Source organism: Chionomys nivalis, chromosome X (genome assembly GCF_950005125.1).
Source record: "Chionomys nivalis chromosome X, mChiNiv1.1, whole genome shotgun sequence".
Lineage (NCBI taxonomy): Eukaryota > Metazoa > Chordata > Mammalia > Rodentia > Cricetidae > Chionomys > Chionomys nivalis.
Genome location: NC_080112.1, coordinates 62,581,142 through 62,607,702, shown reverse-complemented (window position 1 = coordinate 62,607,702; position 26,561 = coordinate 62,581,142). Strand labels below are relative to the sequence as shown.

The 26,561-nt window shown below is 47.5% G+C and overlaps 2 protein-coding genes and 1 long non-coding RNA gene across 3 annotated transcripts; all 3 read right to left on the bottom strand.

The window, feature by feature from the left end:
- Positions 1-896: 896 nt before the first annotated feature.
- LOC130868432 (transcription factor SPT20 homolog) lies at positions 897-8,060 on the bottom strand. The gene is made up of 2 exons (XM_057760659.1): positions 6,782-8,060; positions 897-1,018 (listed from the first exon to the last, which is right to left on the bottom strand). Exons 1-2 carry the CDS (start codon positions 8,058-8,060, stop codon positions 897-899), a joined length of 1,401 nt encoding a protein of 466 aa, XP_057616642.1.
- A 14,566-nt stretch (positions 8,061-22,626) lies between these two features.
- Positions 22,627-25,582, bottom strand: LOC130867995 (uncharacterized). Its single transcript, XR_009056490.1, has 2 exons — positions 24,954-25,582; positions 22,627-22,867 (listed from the first exon to the last, which is right to left on the bottom strand). It is a non-coding gene; the product is annotated as an uncharacterized LOC130867995 (long non-coding RNA).
- A 62-nt stretch (positions 25,583-25,644) lies between these two features.
- Positions 25,645-26,170, bottom strand: LOC130868431 (mitochondrial intermembrane space import and assembly protein 40-like; the record flags this gene model as incomplete). The annotated part of the gene is made up of 1 exon (XM_057760658.1): positions 25,645-26,170. A coding segment is annotated over exon 1 (450 nt), but the record flags the coding sequence as incomplete, so codon positions are not given.
- Between the last annotated feature and the right edge of the window lie 391 nt (positions 26,171-26,561).

Below are 26,561 nucleotides of genomic sequence, written 5' to 3'. Positions count from 1 at the left end.
TTGCTGCCAAACCTGATGATCCGACTTTGAACCGTGGAACACACAAGTGCAAGGAGAGAACTGATTCCCACATGTTGTCCTCTGACTGCCCCATGGTCACTGTGGCTGCTACATACGCATGTGTGCACACACACAAATAAAAAATGCAATAAAGACCCCACTATTAACACATAAGGTCTCAATCCTACACAAAGAGCCACAGGTAACTTAGGAATGCTGAGAGTGGGGGAAATAGTCTTCCCCAGGGAGGAGCACACCAATTGGTTATCCAATACCAAGTGGTCGGCAATAGGCAAGCAATATTATACATTATATAGGCTGAGCAGGTTTGTATTTATATAAGAATATACACACATATACAAATCAGTATATAGTAACAATTAATGAAAAAAGAGGCCATGAACTTGAAAGAGAGCAAGGAGGGGTATATGGGAGGTTTAGAAGGGAAGGGGAAAATGTACTCATATTATAATCTCAAAAAAAAAAAATGACAAAGACCATTGGGTCCATTACCGGTAAGACTCACCTTTCTCTAACCAACAGGGTGACCTGGTGACTTCCAGCAAAGCCAGCTTCATTCAGCAAAGACAAATATCTATATTGCTGCTAGTTGAGAGGTAAGAAATATGGGGATAGGATCCTGGATAGAGACAAATTGTCACCACAATGGAGATCGCTGGAGGGAAACAAACAGATGCACTAAATGGAAATTAGAAACAAAGATGAATTTATTTGCCTGTCTGAAAACAAAGGACACATCTCTCAAGCAAAACATTCTGCTTATTGTACCTGAATGGACCGGTTACAGAGCAAAGGGAGGAAGGACACCAAAACTGACAGCACACTGAGGTCAGATCTGCTGGACTCAGAGGCTGAGCTAAGTCCTTTGAAACTGCTCACTGGACCATGTCACTTCTTTCAAGTGCAGGCTCCACTCCTGGCGTTGTCCAGGATGCTCCCGTCTGCTCGCTGTCACTCTGGTGGCCACTGGAACCAGCGTGCTTGGAGGAGGCCAAATCTTTGTTGAAGAGCAACAGCGGAACCCCAGCACGGTTTATGCCAGTGCCATCACCGTCCCTTCACTATTCTCTTTCAGAATGGACAGGCCGTGTTTCCACTTCTTAGGGCAAAAGGCAAACAAACATACATGTGCCCGTACAAAGGCAGACTTCATGTAGGCAGATTATCCTTAAGAGTTACAAAGGAACAAAACAAACAGCAAAATAACACCTGTGCCTGAATGATGGCAGCACCACTACCCACAGCAGCCAAAAGATGGTAACAGCCCAAACATGGATAAACAGGTCAGGCCATACACAGGGACTGTGCCAAAGAGGCTCCAAGTGCTGGTGCATAATACAAGATGAATACACATCAAACACATGCCAGGCAAAAAGGCAGACACAAATGTACAACGTTGTACAAAACACTGTATAATTCATACACTATAAACACTAAGAACAATTAAATCTATAGGGCCACAAAGCAAAGTGGTGGTTGCCAGTGGCTGGGGGGAGGGGAGGAAGCCTTCCCCCTTAGTGCCTAAGAGGCCCAGGACTTCTTTTGAAGTGCCGAGCATGGTTGGGATACAGACAGAGGGGCTGACTGCACAGCGCTGCCAATGTCATAAATGCGAAAAGGATCACGGTAACGGAAATGTTACCTTGGTGTGGGTAACCCTACAGAACTGATCACCCCTTGACTCTCTTGTTTTGGATGTGAGCCTAGCCTTTACCGGCCAGGCCATCTCTCCAGCCCAGCACACCTCGACTCTCTGAAGGGAACAGATCAAAGAGATGGAGCAGTTCAGGTCATTGAAACAGGAAAACTGAAATGAGCTGAACAACTGAGGAAGGATAACGGGGGGGGGGGGGGGGAGAGGGGGGGGCGGGCCACGGGGAGGAGGGGGAAAAGGGGAGGGGGAAGGGGGAGAGGGGAAGAGGTGGAGAAGGGGGGAGTGGGAGGAGGAGGAGGGGAGAGGAAGTGGGAGGGGGGAAGGAGGAGAGGGGGAGGGGGGAAGGGGAAGAGGGGGAGGAGGGGGAAGAGGAGGGGGAGGAGGAGTAGGGGAGAGGAAGGGGGAGGAGGGGGAGGAAGCAGAGCAGGAGGGGGAGGAAAGAGGGGGGAGGGGGAGGAGGAAGAGGAGGAGGAGAGTCCACTTTACAGCTCAGAAGGCTGTGGGCAGTGGAGAAGCAGAGCAGTAAATGGAATTTCCAAGTGCTTATTCCCTTGGTGCAAGTATCCTAGAATGTTCTAAAATAGGTAAACGGCCTCCCAAGGAGCACCACAGCAAGCCATCCCAGACTGCCTCTTCCAGGCCAGGGGCAGGGTCTGGAGGAGAGCTGGGGCTGGCCAGAGCCCCGAGTGCTGGGAAACCTTCCGAAGGCTGGGCCGGTCATAAACAAATCTGCCGCGGACTCCCTTGCACAGGGTGCCTGTCTAGGGCAGACACATTTCAGTGTGACGACTTTCCTTTGTTCTGGTCTCCTTTGGGATTAGTTTTTCCCAGCGTGCTTGCAGCAATCGCATTTCAGATGCTGCACGCAGGCCTCTTAAACTAAGAAGTACAAACTAAGTTCTCCTGAAAGACATTTCTCCTGGTTCCCAAGTCAGCTCCTTACAGATTTAACAGGAAAATAATTTTTACAAATCTGTCACAAGGCACAACATGCACGAGCCTTGGGGACATCATGCCAAGTGAAAAAGGCTGTCTGATATAATAGGCACCTCATGGTTCCACACATGTGAGGTACTGGGAGCACTCAGACTCCTGGAGGCATAAGCAGCCAGGGGTGGGGGACAGGAAATGGGGGATTTTATGGTTAAGGGGTGCAGCGTTTCAGTTCCGAAAACAAATTAGTTCTAGAAGAACGCGGCACAGCATTGGGACTGCGCTTTCTAATACTGAGCTGTGACTGTAAAATTGTTAAAACAGCCTCAACAGTGGTGGGGTAGGCATACCTTTAATCCCAGCACTCGGGGTGGGGGGAGGGTGAGGCAGAGGCAGGAGGATTTCTGTGAGCTTAAAACGGGCCTGGTTTACAGAGTGAGTTCCAGGACAGCCATGGCTACACAGAAAAACCCTGTTTTTGCTGGGGAGAGGGGCGGGCGGGGGTGGTGAGAAAAAAAGTCATTTAAGACAAAACTCATTCCAAATTTTTTGTTAAAACAGCAAAATGTGTGTTTGTTTTTAATCATCCTTTTCAATAAGCCTCTCAATTATTGCTAAGTTATGAACTTAAAGTATATTGTTGCAATTAAAAAACATATGAAGTTTATGTGCTTGAGAGTTTCACCAGCATATGTATGCGCACCATGTAGGTACCTGGTGCCCATGCAGCTAAGAAGAGGGCATCATATCTCCTGGCACTGGACTTCCAGTTGGTTGTGAGCCACCATGTCGGTACAAAGAACTAAATCCTGCTCCTCTGCAAAGCTACACATTTTCTTAAGCACTAAGCCATCGCTTCAGCTATTTTATTTTTCAATTCTATTTGTGTGAGAGGGACACATGCATGTGTCCCCCCTCAGAGGCCAGAAAAGTGTCTGTCAGAATTTCTGGAGCTGGAGGTGACTGAAGTGGGGGCTGGAAAGCAAACTCCAGCCCTTGAAAGGGCGGCAAGTACTCTTAACTGCGGAGCCATTTGTCCAGTCCCTTATGACTGCACTTTGAATGTTTATCTAAATGACAATCTGGAATTACTAAAGATAACAAATTTCGGATGTGGATTCACACTGGGACACTACAATAAACATCCCTTTATCAAATGCAAGGAGCAAAACAAGCAAAACAGTCCTAGGTTTTAAAATCCTTTCTCTGTTTCTATGCAAAACTTGGGCATTGAGCTTTTTACTTTTGCATTTTAAAGAGTCACATACAGACACATTCCAAACACCAACAATAAAATAAAAACTAGGGATGATTTAGCTCAATGCTGGTATATTTTACAGAGAAGTAAGACTCAGGACCTTGGGGGCTTTGGTTGCCCTCCCGTTCCTCTCTCACTGGGTTCGCTAGCTGCATTCCCATGTGCAGAGTTCCGAATGTCTGCTCTGGACACAGTCACTATGCGTGGTATGATTCTCACATGCACATTCTGGGTCTGCCCCTGTCTCTGCCCCTGCTGGACCACGGTAACAGAGACCCGGAAGCCCAGGGTCCGAACATTCTGCCTGTGGCTCTGTGGGGTGGAGCCCACCTGACACACCACAGACGTCTGGGTCTGTTGAACCACTCTGGGCCCCTCACTGTTAAGGCAACTAGTTTGCTGAGCTGGCAAGGACACCTGCTGAGGATTAGACCCTTGGGAGGAAGCTGCTGGCCCTGGCTGTGCCTGTTGAGGGACAGGGGCGCTGGGTGGTTGCCGCTGTTTTGGAATCAGTATATATATCTGCTGTAGAAATTGCAGTGGTCCCTGGGATGGCTTCTGAGGCTCTGGGTGCAAAATGAGAGAGCCAGGGGGAACCCTTACACTTATGGAATTTGTTGTGTTATTTATAATGAGTTGTATAGGTAGCCTCGCAGTATGCTGTGCTGGCCCAGGTAGCTGTTCTCTGGTTGGAATGTGGCTATTATGACTGGTTCCCTCAGCAGCTGGGGCGCTAGTGGGGCGGACTGGGACCTGGGTTGAATTACCCACCACAGCAGACCTTACCAAATGGATCACGCTCACACGAGTGGTCCAAGTGGGGGGCTGGATCTTGGGGTTGTTTTCTGATGACCTAGCACTGGGTTGGCCAGCTGGAGGAACAGTGTTAACTCTGCTCATTCCCACAGTGGTCTGCTGAACCACCCTGACTGCTTGAGGAGCAGGTGGAGGGTCTCGCCTGGCCTCTGGTGTGACGGACCTGAGAGATGAGGGGCCCTGTCTCGATATGGGGGCCAGTGACACCGGTAGAGAAGTTTTGCTTTTGTTCTCTAAGACTAACAATGGCACTAGAATGGCCTTGGGCTTCTTCTCTGGGGCGGGCTGAGGAGGACAGACTGAGCTACAAGACTTCTTCCCTGGGGCGGGCTGAGGAGGACAGACTGAGCTACTAGGCCGCTTCTTCCCTGGGGTGGGCTGAGGAGGACAGACTGAGCTACAAGACTTCTTCCCTGGGGCGGGCTGAGGAGGACAGACTGAGCTACTAGGCCGCTTCTTCCCTGGGGCGGGCTGAGGAGGACAGACTGAGCTACAAGGCCACTGCTTCCCTGGGGCGGGCTGAGGAGGACAGACTGAGCTACTAGGCCACTGCTTCCCTGGGGCGGGCTGAGGAGGACAGACTGAGCTACAAGGCCACTGCTTCCCTGGGGCGGGCTGAGGAGGACAGACTGAGCTACAAGGCCGCTTCTTCCCTGGGGTGGGCTGAGGAGGACAGACTGAGCTACAAGGCCACTGCTTCCCTGGGGCAGGCTGAGGAGGACAGACTGAGCTACAAGGCCACTGCTTCCCTGGGGCGGGCTGAGGAGGAAAGACTGAGCTACAAGGCCGCTTCTTCCCTGGGGTGGGCTGAGGAGGACAGACTGAGCTACAAGGCCACTGCTTCCCTGGGGCAGGCTGAGGAGGACAGACTGAGCTACAAGGCCGCTTCTTCCCTGGGGTGGGCTGAGGAGGACAGACTGAGCTACTAGGCCGCTTCTTCCCTGGGGCGGGCTGAGGAGGACAGACTGAGCTACAAGGCCACTGCTTCCCTGGGGCAGGCTGAGGAGGACAGACTGAGCTACAAGGCCACTGCTTCCCTGGGGCGGGCTGAGGAGGATAGACTGAGCTACAAGACTTCTTCCCTGGGGTGGGCTGAAGAGGACAGACTGAGCTACTAGGCCACTGCTTCCCTGGGGCGGGCTGAGGAGGACAGACTGAGCTACAAGACTTCTTCCCTGGGGCGGGCTGAGGAGGACAGACTGAGCTACTAGGCCACTGCTTCCCTGGGGCGGGCTGAGGAGGACAGACTGAGCTACAAGACCACTTCTTCCCTGGGGCGGGCTGAGGAGGACAGACTGAGCTACAAGACTTCTTCCCTGGGGCGGGCTGAGGAGGACAGACTGAGCTACAAGGCCACTGCTTCCCTGGGGCGGGCTGAGGAGGATAGACTGAGCTACAAGACTTCTTCCCTGGGGTGGGCTGAAGAGGACAGACTGAGCTACTAGGCCACTGCTTCCCTGGGGCGGGCTGAGGAGGACAGACTGAGCTACAAGACTTCTTCCCTGGGGCGGGCTGAGGAGGACAGACTGAGCTACTAGGCCACTGCTTCCCTGGGGCGGGCTGAGGAGGACAGACTGAGCTACAAGACTTCTTCCCTGGGGCGGGCTGAGGAGGACAGACTGAGCTACAAGACTTCTTCCCTGGGGTGGGCTGAGGAGGACAGACTGAGCTACTAGGCCGCTTCTTCCCTGGGGCGGGCTGAGGAGGACAGACTGAGCTACTAGGCCACTGCTTCCCTGGGGCGGGCTGAGGAGGACAGACTGAGCTACAAGGCCACTGCTTCCCTGGGGCGGGCTGAGGAGGACAGACTGAGCTACAAGACTTCTTCCCTGGGGTGGGCTGAAGAGGACAGACTGAGCTACTAGGCCACTGCTTCCCTGGGGCGGGCTGAGGAGGACAGACTGAGCTACAAGACTTCTTCCCTGGGGTGGGCTGAAGAGGACAGACTGAGCTACTAGGCCACTGCTTCCCTGGGGCGGGCTGAGGAGGACAGACTGAGCTACAAGACCACTTCTTCCCTGGGGTGGGCTGAGGAGGACAGACTGAGCTACAAGGCCCCTTCTTCCCTGGGGTGGGCTGAGGAGGACAGACTGAGCTACTGGACCCCTGTGGCATCTTGCTGGGGCAACTAGCTTGGCTCTGGACAGCCTCCTGGCACATAGGCACTGTCTTCTTAGGCTCAGTGTTTATCCCTGTCAGGAAATCATCTGAATAATCACCCAGGGCCACAGGAGGGAGAGACATGGGGTTAGCACTGCTGCTCTCTGGAAGTGGCTCTATTTCCTCAGAGAAAAGCATATTAAGGCACTCCATGATATCTGCATTCATATCCCATAGCTGACTGTCATCCTCACAATCAAACATACAATCATATTTTACCTCAGGAATTGCTGAGACGGTTGGTTCAGTCTCATCAAAGGGCAGAGATAGCAACTCTTTAATAAAGCTCTCCATGTCCATCTCTGAAGGCACAGTCAGTTCACAGAGACTCTGGTTGCATGTTTCTGTTCCATCAATCTGCAGGTCAGATGGGTTATCTGGCCTTATTTTTGCCTGCTTTTTGCAAGGAGTCGTTGTCGTTAAGTCAGGGGGACAAGAACACCCAGATGGTACCTCCTCTTGATCCAGAGAGGGGCATGCATGCCTCTTGAAGCATTGCCGCATGGGGCTAGTGTTCATCTTCTGCTCATTAAACAGCAATTTGTTGGCCGTGCAGGTGACAGCAACAGAAGGATCCAGACACAGTGGCTCTGCTGTAGCTGAGGTCAGTTGGCTCTCAAGCTCCTGTTTTTCTTCCTGGGTCCACTGACTGCTGTCACTTGTTATGGACTCGACATCACTTACTAGAGACTGCATCGTTGGACGTAAGAGAATATGCCGGACTTGGCAAGCAGGAGAGGACACAGCAGCCTCTGCAGCAGGCTCCTCGGGAGGGTAGATGTCACCGCACTGCCTGTAGTCTCGGATTTCTGCTATGACACAGCCACCGTGAAAAACATTCACAGGAGACTTTCCCAGGATATCAATCAGAAAAGAAGGTAACTCTTCAGCATCCAAATATTCAAGCAGTTTCTGTCCTACATACGGCCCTGGATAGGGCTCTATAAGGACTCCATCTCTATCCTTGAGCATGAGAGAATAGCCCTGGTTTTCTGGGTACAGGCTGACCACTAAACATGGCAATGGCTCTCTCTTCATAAGCTTCTCTAGCAAGTTGACATTGCTTCGAAGGCCCTCTGCTTCTGGCTCCTTTTCACACTCCTGCACATAAATGTTGTACAGTTTTTCCTGAAGAGATTTTTCGGGTCTCGTCGAAGGGGGTTGCTGCTGGACAGTCTCATCAGCCCCCTCCAAAGTGTCCTGTAAAGTTTGTTCCATCCTAATAGAAAATCGGGGCCCTTAAAGAAAAACAAAAAGTATTGGCAAACAGGTAGAAATCATGGCAGTTCTATCAACTGTGAGGCAAAACTTTACAACTCTGTATAGGAGTGTACGCTTTGAATTTAATACAGACCCCAAGAAACCTGCCTCCCGCTGGTGTGATGCAGATGCTGCCAATTCCTGTACTGTATTTTGGGGGATTAGATTCTGGGGGATTAGGCATGGGCAAACCAGTCTGGGCTGCACCGAGAGACCCTGACTTAACCGCGAAGACAAGCCAAAGAAACCAAGAGCTACATTAAAATTTGCAAGTTTTTTTTTTTTTTCGTTTTCAGGACAGGGTTTTCTGTGTAACAGCCCTAACTATCCTGGAACTAGCTCTTGTAGACCAGGTAGACCAGGCTGGCCTTGAACTCAACACAGAATCGCCTACTTCTGCCTTCTGAGTACTGGGGTTAAAGGCAGGCGCCACCGCCACCCGGAAAAATTCTCCAAGTTTTTAAAAAAGCATCCATACCTTTGGCGCTCACTGTTGTAGTGTCGGCCTGGTGTGCTCTGTGGTGGAAAAGGTGTTCTGGACCAGGCTGTCCTCGAATTCACAGATTCGCCTACTTCTGCTTCCCGAGTGCTGGGTTTAAAGGGTGCCACCACTGCCTGGAAAAATTTTGCAAGTTTTTAAAAGCATCCTTACGTTTGGCGCTCACTGCCGGTGTGTCGGCCTGGTGCGCTCTGTGGTGGAAAAGCTGCCCTGGACCGGGCTGGCCTCGGACTCACAGAGATTCGCCTACTTCTGCCTCCCGAGTGCTGGGGTTAAAGGGCGCCACCACCACCCGGAAAAATTCTCCAAGTTTTTAAAAAAGCATCCATACCTTTGGTGCTCACTGTTGTAGTGTCGGCCTGGTGTGCTCTGTGGTGGAAAAGGTGTTCTGGACCGGGCTGGCCTCGAACTCACAGATTCGCCTACTTCTGCCTCCCGAGTGCTGGGTTTAAAGGGTGCCACCACCGCCTGGAAAAATTTTGCAAGTTTTTAAAAGCATCCTTACGTTTGGCGCTCACTGCCGGTGTGTCGGCCTGGTGCGCTCTGTGGTGGAAAAGCTGCCCTGGACCGGGCTGGCCTCGGACTCACAGAGATTCGCCTACTTCTGCCTCCCGAGTGCTGGGGTTAAAGGGCGCCACCACCACCCGGAAAAATTCTCCAAGTTTTTAAAAAAGCATCCATACCTTTGGTGCTCACTGTTGTAGTGTCGGCCTGGTGTGCTCTGTGGTGGAAAAGGTGTTCTGGACCGGGCTGGCCTCGAACTCACAGATTCGCCTACTTCTGCCTCCCGAGTGCTGGGTTTAAAGGGTGCCACCACCGCCTGGAAAAATTTTGCAAGTTTTTAAAAGCATCCTTACGTTTGGCGCTCACTGCCGGTGTGTCGGCCTGGTGCGCTCTGTGGTGGAAAAGCTGCCCTGGACCGGGCTGGCCTCGGACTCACAGAGATTCGCCTACTTCTGCCTCCCGAGGTCTGGGGTTAAAGGCGTGCACCACCACCCGGAAAAATTCTCCAAGTGTTTACAAAAGCATCCGTACTTTTGGCGCTCACTGCCGGTGTGTCGGCCTGGTGTGCTCTGTGGTGGAAAAGCTTCCCTGGACCAGGCTGGCCTCGGACTCACGGAGATTCGCCTACTTCTGCCTCCTGAGGGCTGGGGTTAAAGGGCAGGCGCCACCTCAGCCCGGCAAATTTTTCAAGTTTTTAAAAGCATCCATACCTTTGGCGCTCGTCATCGTCGCTCACTGCCGGTGTGTCGGCCTGGTGCGCTCTGTGGTGGAAAAGCTGCCCTGGACCAGGCTGGCCTCGGACTCACAGAGATTTGCCTGCCTCTGCCTCCTGAGGGCTGGGATTAAAAGGCGCCACCTCTGCCCGGCAAATTTTTCAAGTTTTTAAAAGCATCCATACCTTTGGCGCTCGTCATCGTCGCTCACTGCCGGTGTGTCGGCCTGGTGCGCTCTGTGGTGGAAAAGCTGCCCTGGACCGGGCTGGCCTCGGACTCACGGAGATTCGCCTACCTCTGCCTCCTGAGGGCTGGGGTTAAAGGGCGGGCGCCACCTCAGCCCGGCAAATTTTTCAAGTTTTTAAAAGCATCCATACCTTTGGCGCTCGTCATCGTCGCTCACTGCTGGTGGGTCGGTCTGGTGCGCTCTGTGCTGGAAATGGAGGTGCAGGGCTGACGGGGCTGACGAGCAGCAAGCTTGCCGAGCAGCAAGCTTGCCGCGTCGCCTTCCTCAGTAGCCGTTGCCTCCCACACGCTGAATGCTGCTGGCGCGCGTCTCGCCCTCCTTATAAAGCCTCCTGGGTAGGCGGGTCCCTTTTCAAACTTCCTTTCCAGGCCCGCCCTGTTTCCGCTGGAGAGGCGGGAAGGTTTTGGGGGCGGTCTCTTGCTGTCTAGGCAACGTAAAGTGAAAGGCACGAGGACGCTTGAGCGTGCGTAGCAAATTTTTTTTTTGTTACAGTTTCGATATCCACCATTTCACACAGGAGAACAACTTGCAGAGTCATCATGCACCATTTTATTTGTCTGGGTGGGCCCTTTAAGAACCAATCTATGGGAGGAAGAGGCAGACAGATCTCTGGTAGTTCGAGGCCAGCCTGGCATACATACCAGTTTGAGGCTGGCCTGGTCGTACAAGTCACCTGAGGGTACATAGTGAGACTGTGTTTTTTTCTTCTCTCCCTCCCTCCCCCCTCTCCCTCCCTCCCCCCTCTCCCTCCCTCCCTTCTCTCCCTCCCTCCCTCCCCCCCCCCCCCTCTCTCTCTCTCTCTCTCTCTCTCTCTCTCTCTCTCTCGCCTCGAACTCAGAGATCCACCTGCGTCTACCTCTGAGACTACAGGCATGCGCTGCTACCACCCTCCAGTGAGACTGTGTCTGTAAAAAAAATTTGTGGTGGCCCGCATCTTTAATCCTAGCACTCGGGAGGCAAAGGCAGGCAAGTCCTCCGTGAGTTCGAGAACAGCCTGGTCTACAAAGTGAGCTCCAGGACAGTCAGGACTGTTACACAGAGAAACCCTGTCTTGAAACAAACAAACAAATCTGTATTTGGAATCTATTGTCTGCATTGTTTAGGCTGCTTCTGATACCCATTTGGCATACCTAAAGAAGTCCACCTAGGTAGCTTTCCTTACCCTTATACATGTTGAGTCACTGTATGCTTGGTGTGAGTGATACGATTCTGCGCAAGAGGGACCTTTGCGGCTGGTGGGTCTAAACCGTGGCAGGTGAGAACCCACGGCGGTGAGGGACAGACATGCCAGGTAGACAGCACTTAAGTGGAGAGTTTTATTGAGATAAAGGGACTGGGGAAGGGAAGGGAGAGAGAAAGAGAAAGGGAGAGGAAGAGAGATGTAGAGAGAGAAAGGCGAAGGGGAGGAAGTGGGAGAGGTAGGCAGAGTTCCGCCTTTTAAAGGGACAGGGTACTGCCTGCTAACAAGCAGGTGTGAGGCACCCTATAAGGTCCTCAGCGGGTGTGGCCAGGTTCGCCTGGATGCTAAGAGTGAGTATCACAAGGCTTCTTTCTATTCCTGCCCCAGGCTTTTCATACAGCTAGACACATAACAAGGCGTTCTTTCTTCTTCTTCTTCTTCTTCTTCTTCTTCTTCTTCTTCTTCTTCTTCTTCTTCTTCTTCTTCTTCTTCTTCTTCTTCTTCTTCTTCTTCTTCTTCTTCTTCTTCTTCTTTTTTTGGTTTTTCGTGACAGGGTTTCTCTGTGTAGTCCTGGTTGTCCTGGAACTAGCTCTTGTAGACCAGGCTGGCCTCAGAGAGATCCGCCTGCCTCTGCTCCTGAGTGTTGGGATTGAAGGTGTGCGCCACCGCTGCCCAGTAACGTGGCACTCTTTTTTTTTTTCCGAGACAGAGTAACGTGGCATTCTTATTCACAACTACTTAGCTTTTATTTTCCTATGTGTTTCTAGTTTTTCTTTTCTTTTTATTATTATTTTGTGTAGGGTGTTTTTTGCCCACGTGTTTGTTTTTGTACCACACATGTGTAATACCCTCGGAGGCCAGAAGAAGGCATCAGATCCCTTTGGGCCTGGAGTTCCAGAGGTTGTGAGTGGCCAGGTGGGTGCTGGAAATGGAACCCAGGTTCTCTGGAAGAGCAACCAGTGCTCGTAATTGCTGAGCCATCTCTCCAACCCCAGCTTTTCTCTTTATTTCTTTCCTTTTCTTTCTTTCCTTTTCTTTCTTTCTTTCTCTTTCTTTCTTTCTTTCTTTCTTTCTTTCTTTCTTTTTCTATCTCTCTCGTTCTCTCTTTCTTTTTTATGATGTTAAATTTCTTTGACTATTTATAGAATCTCATTTTCCAATCCTTTTGTTGCCTTGAAATTTGCCAGTTCTTTTTTGACAGATGTTTAGATTCTCTAAATTACCTATAACAACAAGAATCCAAGATAAGTTTGTGAAGTCCCAGAAGTAGGCAGATTTATAATAAATACTTTTTTGGTTTATTTGTTTTTTTTTGAGACAGAGTCTCACTGTACAGCCCTGGCTGGCCTGGAACTCAACATGTAGATCAGTTTGACCTCAAACTCACAGAGATCTGTGTATCTCTGCCTAAGGAGTGCTGCACTATCATAATGGTTTTTAAAAAATCAGTGGCACACGGCTTTAATCCCAGCACTCGGGAGGCAAAGACAGAAGGATTTCTGTGAGTTCAAGAGCAGTCTGGTGGTATACAGAGCTAGTACCTGGACAGTCTCCAAAGCTACAGAGAAACCCTGTCTCAACCCCTCCCCCCCCAAAAAAAATCAGTAGGAATTGTGATTGTTATAAATCATCATAGATACATTATATTTGGTTAGATTGAAAGTTCTTTGTCTGAGCACACTAGAGCTGACCATGCTCACTCTGTGTGTGTGTGTGCACAGGAGAGCTGACTCTGCCTCCCCTCGTATGCCCCCTACAGTAATCAGGAAAAACTGGCAGGCTGACCAACCCAGCTATCACCCAGGCCCAGAACCAGGGCTATGAATTACCCTACCCCAACATCCACTTGAATTGCTGGAGTATGTAAAGGGACCAGACCTGTTGATCCAAAGATACAGGACCTCAATGACACAGGACAACAGAATATGCAAGAGGAGTCCCAGTGGGGCCCAGTATCTACAGGGCAGCAGAAGCCAGAGACCTCCAACCAGACCAATGACTCATGGCAGTGAACACTTACAAGAAAAGATGACTGGACAAACGGTAAAATGTGGGACTCCCAGGGCCACACTATAGCTTCCACACCAAGATTCTTCTCCTTTTCCTTTCATTTCCTTTGTTTTGGTTTTTCTTTTAAATTTTGTTTATTAGGGGGAGGGGGTTTGCCAGGGCAGAGGGCAGATCCTAGAGGATAGGGAGACGTGTAGGATCAGAATGCATGATGTGAGATTCACAAAGAATCAGTCAAAATTAAAAGAATAATTTTAAAAAAACTTTGCCTGAGTTTCTTTGAAATGACTGGTGTTAAGCAACAGATAGTGGTTTCGTAGGGCTGGGTATAAAATTTTTGGATTTCACTTGCCTAAGCACAGACAAGGCCCTAGACTCAACCCATAGTAAGGGAAAACAAAACAAATCAGCCATCACCAGTACCACAAATAAAAAGCAAACCAATAAACAAGCGTGTAAAAAAAAAAAGAGTGATTTTCTAGCTCCCTGGTTATCCTTGCGAAGATGGACAACACTTCTGGAACATCACAGAGGGCCTTTCTGGTTTCCTTTCTGTTTTTGGTATATGTATATGTATAAAGTGTGTGTGTGTACACTGTATGTGTGTGTGTGTGTGCAGGTGTGTGTACACATGTGTGTGCATGTATAAGGAGGGCAGAGGTCAATACTGGATGTCTTCCTGAATCGCTCTCTACCTTATCTTATGAGACTGTATCTCTCACTAAGTATTGTGCTCCCCAGTTGGTTAACCTGGCTGGCCATTGAGCATTAAGGATCTGCCTGATCACTGCAGTTGTACTAGGCCATATCTGGCTTTTTTTTTTTACCTGCGTCCTGGGGTGCTGAACTCAGGTCCTCACGCTTATGAGACAGGTACCCTACCAACTGACCTATTTCTCCAGCCTCCTATTTTCTTTTCTTTTTATCATTGTTTCTCTTTTTAAAAATTTCCATATGTTGGGGCTGGAGAGATGGCTCAGTGCTTAAGACCTCTTCCAAAGGTCCTGAGTTCAATTCCCGGCAACCACATGGTGGCTCACAACCATTTGTAATGAGGTCTGGTGCCCTCTTCTGGCCTGCAGACATACACACAGACAGAATATTGTATACATAATGAATAAATAAATAAATAAAAATTTCCAGATGTGAACTGAAGCTAACTAAAGGCTTGGATAGTTTTTTTTTTTTAAATTTTGCTTTTTGATGTGGGATTCCCCTCTGTATACTATGAATATGTTTTATTACCATTGGTTATTAAAGAAGCTGTTTCAGTTTAGTAGAGTAAAGCCAGGCAAGAAATCCGAACAGAGATATAGAGAGAGTGTAGGCAGAGTCAAAGAGATGCCATGTAACTGCCAAAGGAGAAAGATACCAGCTGTCGGCAGAACCTTACTGGTAAATCATGAGCCTTATGATAAAATACAAAATAATAAAAAAGGGTTAATTTAATATGTAAGAGTTAGTTAGAAATATGCATATGCTATTGATCAGTGTTGTAATTAATATAGTTTCTGTGTGATTATTTGCATCTGGGCAGCCAGGAAATGAACAAGCAGTCTCTGCCTACAAAATGGTGCCCAATGTGATGGTCTTGTACCCTGTAGAGATTTGTCACTTGTATTGGTTTAACAAAATGCTGATTGGCCAGTAGCCAGGCAGAAAGTATAGACAGGGCAACCAGTATAGGAGAATTCTGGGAAGAGGAAAAGTCAGTCTACAGTTGTCACACAGATGCAGAGGAAGCAAGATGAGAATGCCTCACTGATAAAATGTAACAAGCTAACACAGATAAGAATTATGGGTTAATGTAAGATGTGAGAGTTAGTTAATAAGAAGCCTGAGCTAATAGACCAACCAGTTTATAATTGATGTAGGCCTCTTTGTGTTTATTTGGGGCTGAATGGCTGCAGACTAGGCGGGACAGAAACCTCTGTCAACACCTTTTCTATAACTTTTTACCTTGATGGATGATATCTTTATATCTTTATTTTGGGGGAGAAGGAGGCTGTCATTGCAGGGTACATCTGCTTTAGCACAGGAGGCTTGTCTGCCCACCTGGTCATAAGATGGTGTTCTAGTTTCATTTCTGTGCCTGTGATAAAACACCCCAATGAAAAGTAGTTTAGGGGAGAAAGGAATTTATTTGGTTCACAGTTCCAGGTCCATCATAGTAGAGAAGTTACAGTGGCAGGGAACTCAAAGCAGCAAGCCACGGCATGTCACAGTTAAGAGCAGAGAGAAATAAATGCATACAAGATGACTTGCTTTCCTTTCTCCTCTCTTATATAGTTCAGGATCCCTTGCCTAGGGAATGGTGCTACCCACTGTGGGCTGGGTCTTCCCACATTAATTGACAGTCAAGACAATTTCCCACATACATACACACAGGATAATCTGATCTAGACAATTTCTTAATTGAGATTCTTTCCCCTTAGGGTTAGAGAGATGGCTCAGCAGTTAACAGCCTCTATGTTCTTGCAGAAGACCTAAGTTCAATTCCCAGTGGCCCAAAATGCCTGTATTTCAAGCTCTAAAAGATGTGACACCCTCTTCTGGCTTCTGCAGGCACCTGCACTCATATGTACATACTCACATTTAGACATCTATGCATATCTAGAAATAAAATAAATCTTGAGAGAAAAAGACTCTCCAGGAGATTCTAGGCTATTTCGAGTCGAGAGTTAAAAATTACTGCAAGTATTCAATTGTTGCACAAACTGTGTTTTACAGTGCGTCTCATGGGATTTCAGCTTTCACTGAGCAGAAGATTGGAGAACAAGCAGTTTTCTGACCATTTGTTTGAAGAAGTAACAGTGAGGAAACAAGGAGACAAATTAGGGACAGGAAAGAAGACAAGAAAAAGCTACAAGAGAGATGTAGCAGTGCAGAATGAGCCTCAGTTGGTTTTATCTTAGAGGCAAGGAAGCTGTGGCATTTATCCACACTCCTCTCTCATTGCCTGGGGCAGGGCCAACAACAGTGCTCCTTGACAGTTGTGGTTGTCTCAGACAAGGACCATTCCTCTCAATGTGGCTTGAGGATGTCCTCAAATTGCGAGTCTCACATCCTTGCAGTGTGATCCTGTATGTGTGTACAGAATGGCGACACCCCAGGAGACGGATAGGGCTCAGACAACATTTCCTTTCTTTTAATACTGAAGGTAAGTGGAATGAGTCAGTTGTTCATGCTTCCTGACATAGACGGGTGCTATGGAATGAACCAGGGCATGTGGATAAGTGAGATTGTACCCCATTTAAGGGGAGCAGGCAATTTTATGCTCTAAGGTCAAAAGAACAAAGACAGTCTGCTCTTTGATGTCCCCACTGAACAGTCCCCAAAGCAGCCTGGGCACAATTGTCCCAGGAGACTCTAGGCTTGTATTCTTTTTGTGTGTGTTCTTCTGTAGGGCAGCAGCTGGCCTGGCACTCTTCATCACGGTTTTCCAGTGCCTTTCACTTGAGCTGGCCTATTGCCTCATCTTTCCAACAAGGTGAAGTATTTTGTGTGTGTGTGTGTGTGTGTTTGTTTGCTTTTAATTACACCGTGTGCACAGCCTTTGGAACCCTAAGCATGTAAAGGAGCACACTGGCTGGATTTCAGAACTCTGTGAACAGTCCTCTCCTTACAGCAGCGCAAGATGGGAAAACTCATGGCCTGGAAGATCTTGCTAGAGGAGTAAGAGAACTCATTTAATTGAGAGATAATTGGCCAAGTTTACAATTAGTAAGCCACATCCATCTTTGCCCATTGGTTCCCAGGCCTCTGCTTCCCTTCCATGGTGCAGTTCATTAGACAAGGCAACAGAGATCTTAGAAGAACAGGGTACCCAGAGTGGGGAAGTTGAAGATACTTTTCCGTACGTCTCATTCTGGGTTAGCAATCTATCAGTTGGCCTGAGACTTAATCTGTCTCTGCTCCAGCAGCTGTAGCTCTGTAAGAGAAACTGAATGGACAGCACTTCCCATTACTTCACTTATTGCCTCTATATCTGCCCTGTGTTGTTTATTGGAGCATCAAGTGTCTCAGAGCCCATAAGTCTTGCATCGCATTATCTTCCTTCTCTTTTTAAATTTTAAGTCTTATATTAAATTCATTTTTTGACAATTTCTTATGTATACAAAATATATACTCTATAGAGTGTGTTCTGATTACGGTACCTTCACCCTCTCGCCTTCCATCCTACTACCCGTGGCCCCTCTTCCCTACAAGCCCATTTCCTCCAATTAGTGGTCCTCCGCCTCCACATCTCCTCACTGCACTAATCCTGGTCCTTTATAGCCTCCCTCCAGTCTCTTTCCTCTTTCATGTGCCATCATCCTTTTGATGGCCCCGATCTTCCTCATCACTGTTTCTCTCTCTTGTGCTCTTTTGCAGGTTTTTGGGCTCTCACAGGGACGAGAGTTTGGTTCTCAGCTCCCATGTCAAGCACCTTACAAATCACCTGCAACTCCAGATTTGGGGAATCTGGTGTCCTTTTAGGGCCTCCTCAAGTGTACACATGCACATTCCCACACGCATGCACGCACACACACACACACACACATGAATAAAAATGAAAAAACAAATTGCTCCACATCTTGTGCTGAGGTCGTAATTTCTCACTGTGCATTATCTCCACGCACCTTGGGAGCCACCCTGTGCTCTGTGGGATGTTTATCAACATGCTTAATCTCTACCCACTGGGTGCCAGCAGTGGCCTCCTGCATTTTCTGACAGCTAAACATATTTGTAGACATTTCCAAATGTTCCGGGGGGACAAAACAATCTGTGACTGTGAGTCACTCCTCTTACGTAACAAGTCTAGCTTTGGAAACCGAGACAGTAGTCCCTCGGTCACACAGCCCTTTACACACTGAGCATAGTGGCATGATAGTGTGCTTCCCATTTGACTTTTTGTTTTTATTTCATTTTGTCTTTCGAATGTTCTAAAATTTACCATTTTTTCTTAGTTAATAGAGTCTTTGGTCCGATGCAAACAAAAACATCACCAAATCTTTAGAAAGTGCATTAAAACTAACAAAGTATTTTATTTATTTGCTTTGGAACCAATCTATAACCATGCCCAAATTTCCTCACTTTAGTCTTTTTAGTCTTCACTCAGTGTTTGTTCTTTTAGTGTAAAACAAAATTTCCCATGGTTTCTTCTTTAAACTCCCATGCCAGTTTTCAGTGGTTTTAAATTTGTCCGACCAACTTTAAAATATATAACATTTTATGAATTCTTTGAGAACTTAATACAATGTATTTTGATCCTATCAATAACCCCTAACTCCGCCTAAATTACCCCCACCCGTCTCCTCCTTCAAACTTCATGTCTTTTCTTAAAAATGACCTGTTGTGTCCATTTGAACTGCCCATATACACCTGAGTGTGGGGCCACCCACTGAGGCATGATGGACCTATCCGGGGCCACACGTTGAAGAAAGCTGCTTCTCCCTCCCCGCAGAAGTCATCAGCTGTCTCTAGATCCTCAGACCTGGAGTCTTGTTAAGTCCCTGCCCCTTTCTTTATTCAGCCAGGTTTTAATTGGTGACTTACTATCATGAGCAATGACTTTTTTTTTTCTTCTTGAGACAGGGTACCCAGGCTGGCCTGAAGTTTGTGAGTCTCTTGCTTCAGACTCCAGAGTTCTTGGATTACTGGCCTGCACCTTCATACCTAACTATTTTCTCTCCCTGTCTCTTTTTCTCCTTTTTGGACTGTTTGAGATAGAGTTCCACACTGTAGCCTGGGCTGGCCTGGAACTCACTATGTAACTCACTCTGGCCTTGAACTCATGGCAGTTCTCTAGTCTTTGCCTCCAAATTCTGGGATTACAAACGTGAGACACCACAGCTGGCACTTTACATTTTTTAATATTAGAGCATTCTTTATCCAGTACTTTTACTAAATTTTCTCTACTAACCCTTAATGCTTCAATGACCTCATTTTGTCTTATGGCTTTAAGATCACTTGTACATTGATATTGATCTAGGTGCCAATAACTTGGATGATGTCATCAGTCTTATGCAAGGCTTTCCCTGTACAGTTATGGCTTGCCAGCTTCCATCCCTAGCATGGACCACATACTACTCACAGCATTAAGCTTCCTATTCCAAAACTTCAAGTACCTGGATGCTGAATAGGAAATCTAAATTTCACACACTGAAGCTGAACTCCTGACCACAACTTGCTCCTTTAGCTGTGCATTGGTGGCGTTTCAACAAGAAATTGGAACCGCTGTGTGTGCTATGGAATGACATATTTATTTATAGGAATCAGGCTCCACACAATCATAGGAGACGCAAGGGAGCTAACTGAGCGGTGGGAGAAGACAGTTGAAGGATAAGAGCGAAGAAGCCATTATCCACCAGGGATCACTAAGGGAAGCTACTAGAATCTATGAAGGGCTGTTGCTTCTTTCTCAGAGAGAGAGCCTGATTCAATGGCAGGCTAGCAGTGCAAAGCAAAAGAAAAGCGGGGCATGAAGCAGAAGGCATCAAGGATCATTAGGAATGCATAAGGTTTAACTGGGACCAGTGAGAACAAGTCTGCCTGGTCTCACTGCCTTGAACTTTGATGATAGAGGTAACCTATAGAAGGGTCTAACTCCCTTCTCATTGATCTGTACAGAAACCTGGCTCTGGATTCAGGAAAGCTGAGGGAAGAGATCCAGTGGGAGCTGAGGTTCCAGCTGTTGCTTACCTCTGCCCCGTATCATCCATCACTAGAGACTGTTAGGAGCTGCAGTGGTATCTGACACCTGACCCAAACCTTCAAGGTGTAATGGCTGATGCTTCAATTCTGCTTTCCAGATCTCAACAGTGTTTATTTGATCACCCCTAGCCTAGAACTGTAGCAAGCTCTGAGGCTATCTGTCAGTCTACATCAGTGGGCAGATCTAGAGGAGAGGAAATAAGGAAATGGCCCTGTGTAAGGTAACATGGTATACAATTTTCCAAGGAGCATCTCCATCTCAGGAAACGGCAATTTCATCATGCTAGGAGTCCGGGGTCTTATTTAGTAAAGTGTCTGTTCATGAACTGTGTTCATTTAGGTCTGATTGTTCGTTCATTTTCTTATTGTCAAACTTTAATAGCTGGTTGTGAATTGACTGTAACAGTCCTTTGTCAGTGAAGGCTTGCTTTTCCGTGTTCATTTTGGTGAACCCTCTGAATGGTAGGTATTCTAAACATTAATCCAAAATCAATTTGTTCAATTACAGGTACCCTTCTAGCTATGGAGGTAACCAAATTAGTCAAAAAGAATTTTAATTTTTACAGGGGACCAATGGTAAATGAGCTAATATCAAAGTATTTTCTTTATATAGCTTTAAACAAAAAGAGTACTCTGCAAAAAATAAGCAAATTCATATCATTTACCAATGACCATACTGGTTGAGAACTGATTTTGCCCAGGATCGTTTGCTTAAGGCAATGGAGCTCCCATTCACCTCTAATGGTGTTATTTAGGTTTGGTCCCCTGGTTTTCACTAAGATCCTTTTGTTTGATGGGAAATGCTAGGTCATAAAATAGAACATGTATAAGAAAATGAATTTTCTTGTCTCATGAGAAAATACATATCTCTATGAACTCTAGGTAGAAGAAGATATTTGGCTGCTCTATAAATCATTTTAGTTATTTTTTTTTGCTCCAGAAAAGGAATATGGACCCAAAGGAAATCAGTTTTACAAAACGTGTTCATCCTTCTCTTGATCGGAGGTGTGCATTTCCTGTTTTGAGGCTTTCCACAGAGGATTAAAAGTTGATCTCATGACCTTAGTTGGTTTTTCCTGTCAAAAAACAAAAGAAGAAAAAAGAAAAGAAAAGAATCAGTCAAGACATAGTTTAGGAGTTTCACCTGAGACTCCCATATGACAGCGCTTTTGAATCTGTGAGGTCTTGAATGTTCACTATTAATGCCAACAAGTTCTGACAGGTCACCTGTAAGACTCCCATCTGTAATCATGCGGATGGACTTAGGGTGGAGGCTCTCTCCATGACAGAAGGGCCAAAGGAAGCTGTCAGGGTGGGCTTTGGGTGGGATTTATTTCTCAAACAAGTCTTTTTTATATCAGTGAAGACAGATGACTATGGCTCATTAATTTTCTCAAGATTGAAAAATTTGAAACTGTGTTTCCTGGTGGTTGCTAAGGGGCAAAAGAATGCTCATTTGTCTTGTTTTTGCTGGAAGGAAATACAAGGAAAGGATGGCACAGGAGAGATAGCTCAGTGGTTAAGAGTTCTTGCTGTTCTTCCAGAGAACCCAGGCTTGATTCCCAGCGCGCGTGTCAGGCAATCTGTAACTACATCTCCAGGAGGTCCTACACCCTCTCCTGGACACCATGGGCGGCCACACCCACATTACATATGGTAGACAGACAGAAGACACACATACACAAATAGAAATAAATCTTTAAATCTAAAAAAGAAAGGAAAATATAAGGGAATTACTCTGTTTTGCCCATAGTCCTAGTAGAGAGATACACATGAGAAAAATAAATGGGGATGGGTAGCTAGACAAAGTTTTGAGACTTTTGGGAAAATGGGGGAGGCAAGGGCTGTCTCCAGGAGGACCACAGAGTTTGGAGGTTAACATGGGAGAAATAGAATTGCCTAGAGTTACACAGACATGTACATATTCAAGCCTCAGAAGCCTTGTTAGACTTGTAGCGATTATCTTGAGGGATGCTACAGGAATGTTCTTGTGTTTGTATCATCCGGGCATACAAACACTGCATGTTCCTAGAGTGCTTTGTACTTCCCAACGTCTGTTCACCATGCCTTGAAACCAAAGAGGATGACCAGGAGGAGTCCTGTCATTCCCATGCCCAAGAAGAAGGCCAGCAGCAGGAGACCTACCTCAGACTTAGTACCTCAGCTCGCACTACTCTCTTAGCTCAATTGTCATGCTTACTTGCCACATCAACAAAATATTCAACTTTGCAGACAGAGCCTGAGGACGCCCTTGGGACCTCATCTGTTGGACAGACCTCCAGGGCTCTTCATGTTTTAACAGGTCTCAGAGCAATGTGAGCACCCTATGGGGGGAACGACTGGAATTCCAAAAACGTGCAAAAGACACACGCACAGGCCAGCCTGAGTACAGGCCTTAGGCAACAGCTTCTTGCCTGATTCCAGGGGCCTTGCTCCAAAGGCACATCTTCTCCGGTTTGATATATCAGAGGCCAGAATCAAAGTTTCAAACTAGGGGCTCTGTGAACAAATTCCAGAAGGTCTTTCCTGAGATCTTGAGGTCTTAATTACTTCATTTTAAGGGTGCACAGTGTAGGAGGTGAGAAGCCACAGGGTATCTGAGGAGAGGAAGCATGAGAACTCCATCTAGTGACACAAAACACACCCTGTGGAAGCAGAAAGACACATTTCACCTACCTTACTACTTTCTCATTAAATGGAAGAAAAAGACCATGCGCCATGTGGAAGGTGGGATGCTGGGACAAAATGAGTCAGTTGGCCAGACCCACAGTCTATGGCAAAACGGCACCCCTGGAAAGTCACCAATTGACCAGGAAATCACGTCACTAAATCTTCTTTCCCCAAGCCTGAAGACCAGATGCCATTTTCCAGCCATTTCCATTTGTAGTTTCTCTGATGGTGTGATACTCCAAGGATCTGTGGATTATTAAAGAATGAAAAAGTCAAGTGGTAGGTTAGCTCATGCAGAAAGGGCAAATCAGGATCGCACAGGTCCCCACTGATGCTGGTGAGTCTGCCCAGTGGCCCAATAACCAGGTGAGTTTCCTTTGGAAATTTAGAGTCTTAATATCAGGGCTGGTAAAAAAAATGTTCTGAAATTCATTTTAGAAAGAACAGGGTTTTTTTTGGGGGGGGGCGGGTAATCTCTTCAGTGAACATATCCACCCCTGCCTATCTGTATTACTATCTCATTCATTTTTATGAGTCCTTATGAGCCTGGAGAGTGACGCCACTGTTGTCAGTGATGGGGAGGTTTGACTTTTCTTTCATTAATAAGAATTTTCTCCTGAGTCACAGCAGATGATTTACTGTCTGTCAGGAAGGACCTTAAACTCCATAAATAGAAGCCATACGTCACATAAGATGGGTATGGCCTCCTAGGGCATAGAGAAGCAAACATTTGCAGAAAGACTAATCAAAATTGTTCCGCTTGATGGTGCTTGACGTCATCCTCTGGAGCAGAGGCTAGTCACTGCCGTCACCTGGGAAGAGTTGAAAAACAGCAGCATGTATTCTTCAGAAATTCCGCTTCAAAAACCCGTGCTGGTGACTGCATAATGGTCACTTTTAAAACCTTTATAAGTGATTCTATCTAATATACGAATACAATTGAAAATCAACCTTAGGTATCGGCCACACCATGAACATGCCGTTTTGTCTGATCTCGGAAGCTAAGCAGGTTTAGCCCTGGTTTAGTAGTTGGATGAGAGAAACAACCTTAATAGTTTGATTACTTTTCCTGTTTCTATTCACCTCTTCTAGACCAAGCTAGTCCAGTTTCTCTATATCACAAATAACAGTACATTTATTTTATTCTCTGTGTGTGTGTGTGTTGGGTCTGTGTGTGCCACTATTTGTGTGTAGAGGTCAGAGGTTCTCTCTTTCCAGTACGCGGGTCCCAGGGCTTGAACTCAGGTCATCATGCGGCAAGTGCCTATACCTGCTGAGCTATCTGACCAGTGTAAATGATTTTCTTAGGTGCCCAAACTAGATCTAATGACAGGGTGTGGCAGCAAAACTTGTAATCCTAGCACTTGGGAAAACTGAGACCAGAAGATCAAGAGTTCAAGGCTATCCTGGGCCATACTGCAGCAAGACCTCATTTAAAAAAAAAACCAAACAAACCAAAAATGGCTGGAAGATGGTACAGTGGATAAAAGCGCTTGCTGTGAAAGCACAAGGACCTGAGTTTGAATCTCAAGAACCCATAGAGAAGCAAGACATGCCAACAGGAACATCTGTGACCCATGGCTCCTAAAGGGAGAGAAAGAATTCCCAGAAGCCCGAGGGACAGTTAGCCTGGCATATGCAACCGAAAACCAACAGACACCCTGCCTCAGGCAAGGTGGTAAGCAGACAGTGACACCCTTGGGCTGTTCTCTGACCTCCCCACGAATGCTGTGGCATACATGGGTCCACATATTCCCCCCCCACATATCCTCCCTCTCCCTCCACATTGTCCCCCTGTCCCCCACATACCCGACCCCCGAAGTCTTAGAACTCATTCTCTTTCTGTCTTCCATTTTGTTTTAAGGAATCATTTCTTTTAATTGAATACTTCATTTAGACCACATCCCCTTCTGGATGCTTCTCAGGCAACCGTTTGGTCCCCACTTCTCAAGAATGTTACAACTGACTGTATTGAGTGAGCAGGATCTCCAAATCAGGCCTTTGAAACTGTAAAATAAGCAGCACCTCCCCCCAAACCACCCTCTCCTTTCACTTAGCAAGGAACTGGGAGTTAAAGAATCCAAATTCTACTTTCCAACTGTAGACACCCAAGAACCTGGATGCACTGCAAACACCACAAGCTAGCATATCAGAGATGAAAACAAGGCAGCCCCTACACACTCCAAGGCGAGGCTCTGATGGCTCCTCCCACAGGAATGGCCTTGTGCCAGCATTCTTAAAGAAAGGCATCTTGGCCTCTACTTAATTTCCCAAAGACTTATAAAATCTACCAAAAGGAACACAGTGGATCAGTATAAGTCGGCTTACTCACGAGAGACTTTCTTGAGTAACAACTTTTGACTGTTGAGAATGTCACGTTTTTTCAAGGCAGCAAAGTCCAGGGCACTCGAGAGGACAGTTGAGCAGCGGCCTAGTGCTGGGGGTAGGTTTATGTAGGGTGCAGGCGCACACCACACACACCGCTTTTCTTCAGGGTATATGGCAAGCCACCAAGACCCCTGATCATCAAGGTAAGTTATTTTCTATAGGACAGAGCGTAGAACAGCAGAGGGAAAGGTGCTTTCGTGGAGGGCTATCGGAAGGCAGTTATTGTGCAGAAAGTCCCGAGGCTTAAGCAAAAGGGCGGCGGCAGCTGGGGACTGGGACTTTTAGACACTTGCTTACTGCTTGGTGGCAGCAGAGGCTCCAGTGCCAACTGCTTCCTCCACCAATTGTGCTGGCTCCTCTTCCTCCTCCTCTTCCTCCACCTCGTAGTAGCCAAACTCGTAGTAAACATCCCCGTCCTCCTCTTCCTCATCCTCCCCATAGTAGTCAATCTCGTAGTAGATGTTCTCATCTTCCTCATCCTCATAGTAGAAGTCGGCCTCTTCGTAACAGTCGCTCTCCCACTCTTCAGCCCCTTCGTAGTAGACATTGTCTTCCTCGCCCTCCACATAGTAGCTATCGTAGTCCTCCTCCTCCTCCTCCTCCTCCTCCTCCTCCTCCTCCTCCTCCTCCTCCTCCTCTTCCTCCCTCTCTTCTTTGTCCTCCTCGCCCTCCTCGCCATCTTCGCCCTCCTTGTCCTCCTCGCCCTCCTCGTAGAAGTTTCCCTTGTCCTCTTCCTTGTTCTCACCGTTGGCCTCATTTTCCTCTTGGGGATAGACGTCTGGATACTTCTGCACGCACTCCTGCATGGCTTGGAACTGCTCTACGCAGTCCGACCCCTTGATTTCGTCCGTGCTGTAATGGAAGCAGGCGAAGGCAGATTTGAAGGATTCTCCACAAGGACCGCTGGCCATCCCCCCAAAGCACGGGCAATTCCAGTTAATTTCTCCACTTGGCAGTGTCAAGCCGTACTCCTCATAGGGATCATTGGGGTCGTCGACCACCAGCTCTGCATTGCTGGGACTTTCGTGGTCTTCTCTGGTCACAAATATGATTTGATCCTTCCCTTCCTGCCGGCAGTAGGCCATGGTAGCTCTGGGTGTTGGTGCTCAGTGCTGTTGGTTGCTACTGACTAGCAGCTTGAAGTTCGCAGCTCACTGCTCGCAATGCTGGAGGGAGTGGCTGTCTCTGTTACACCTTCAGGCTGTGACCTCCTCCCTCTCTGCTCCTCAGCCTGGAGGCATGGAGGGCGGTTCTAAGGCCCGCAGGGACCCGCCCCTTCCAGGCCGGCTCCGCTGGCCCTCAGTATTTTTCAAAGGAAAACATAATCTCCGGCGGTTTTGATGAGTACTCCTCAAAGGTCCATATGTAAAAGTTGGGTCCCCAGCGTAGTGCCATTTATTGGACGGTCCCTGTGAATCTTTAAGCATTCCTGTAGAAACGACTGAAAGACCCTTAGATTATTGAGGGTATTTCCTGGAAGGGAATAATGAGTCTAAACTCGTTCAGGCCCTTTGCATCCTGGGTCATGGTGTGACCACCTTTTCTCTGATTA

What these genes read in the sequence shown, in the direction of transcription:
- LOC130868432 (XM_057760659.1), bottom strand. Translation starts at nt 8,060, where the DNA reads ATGGAACAAACTTTACAGGACACTTTGGAGGGGGCTGATGAGACTGTC. An exon ending in CAAGATGCCACAGGGGTCCA is followed by an intron (nt 1,019 to 6,781) that starts GTAGCTCAGTCT and finishes TCTTCAACAAAG; the next exon opens with ATTTGGCCTCCTCCAAGCAC.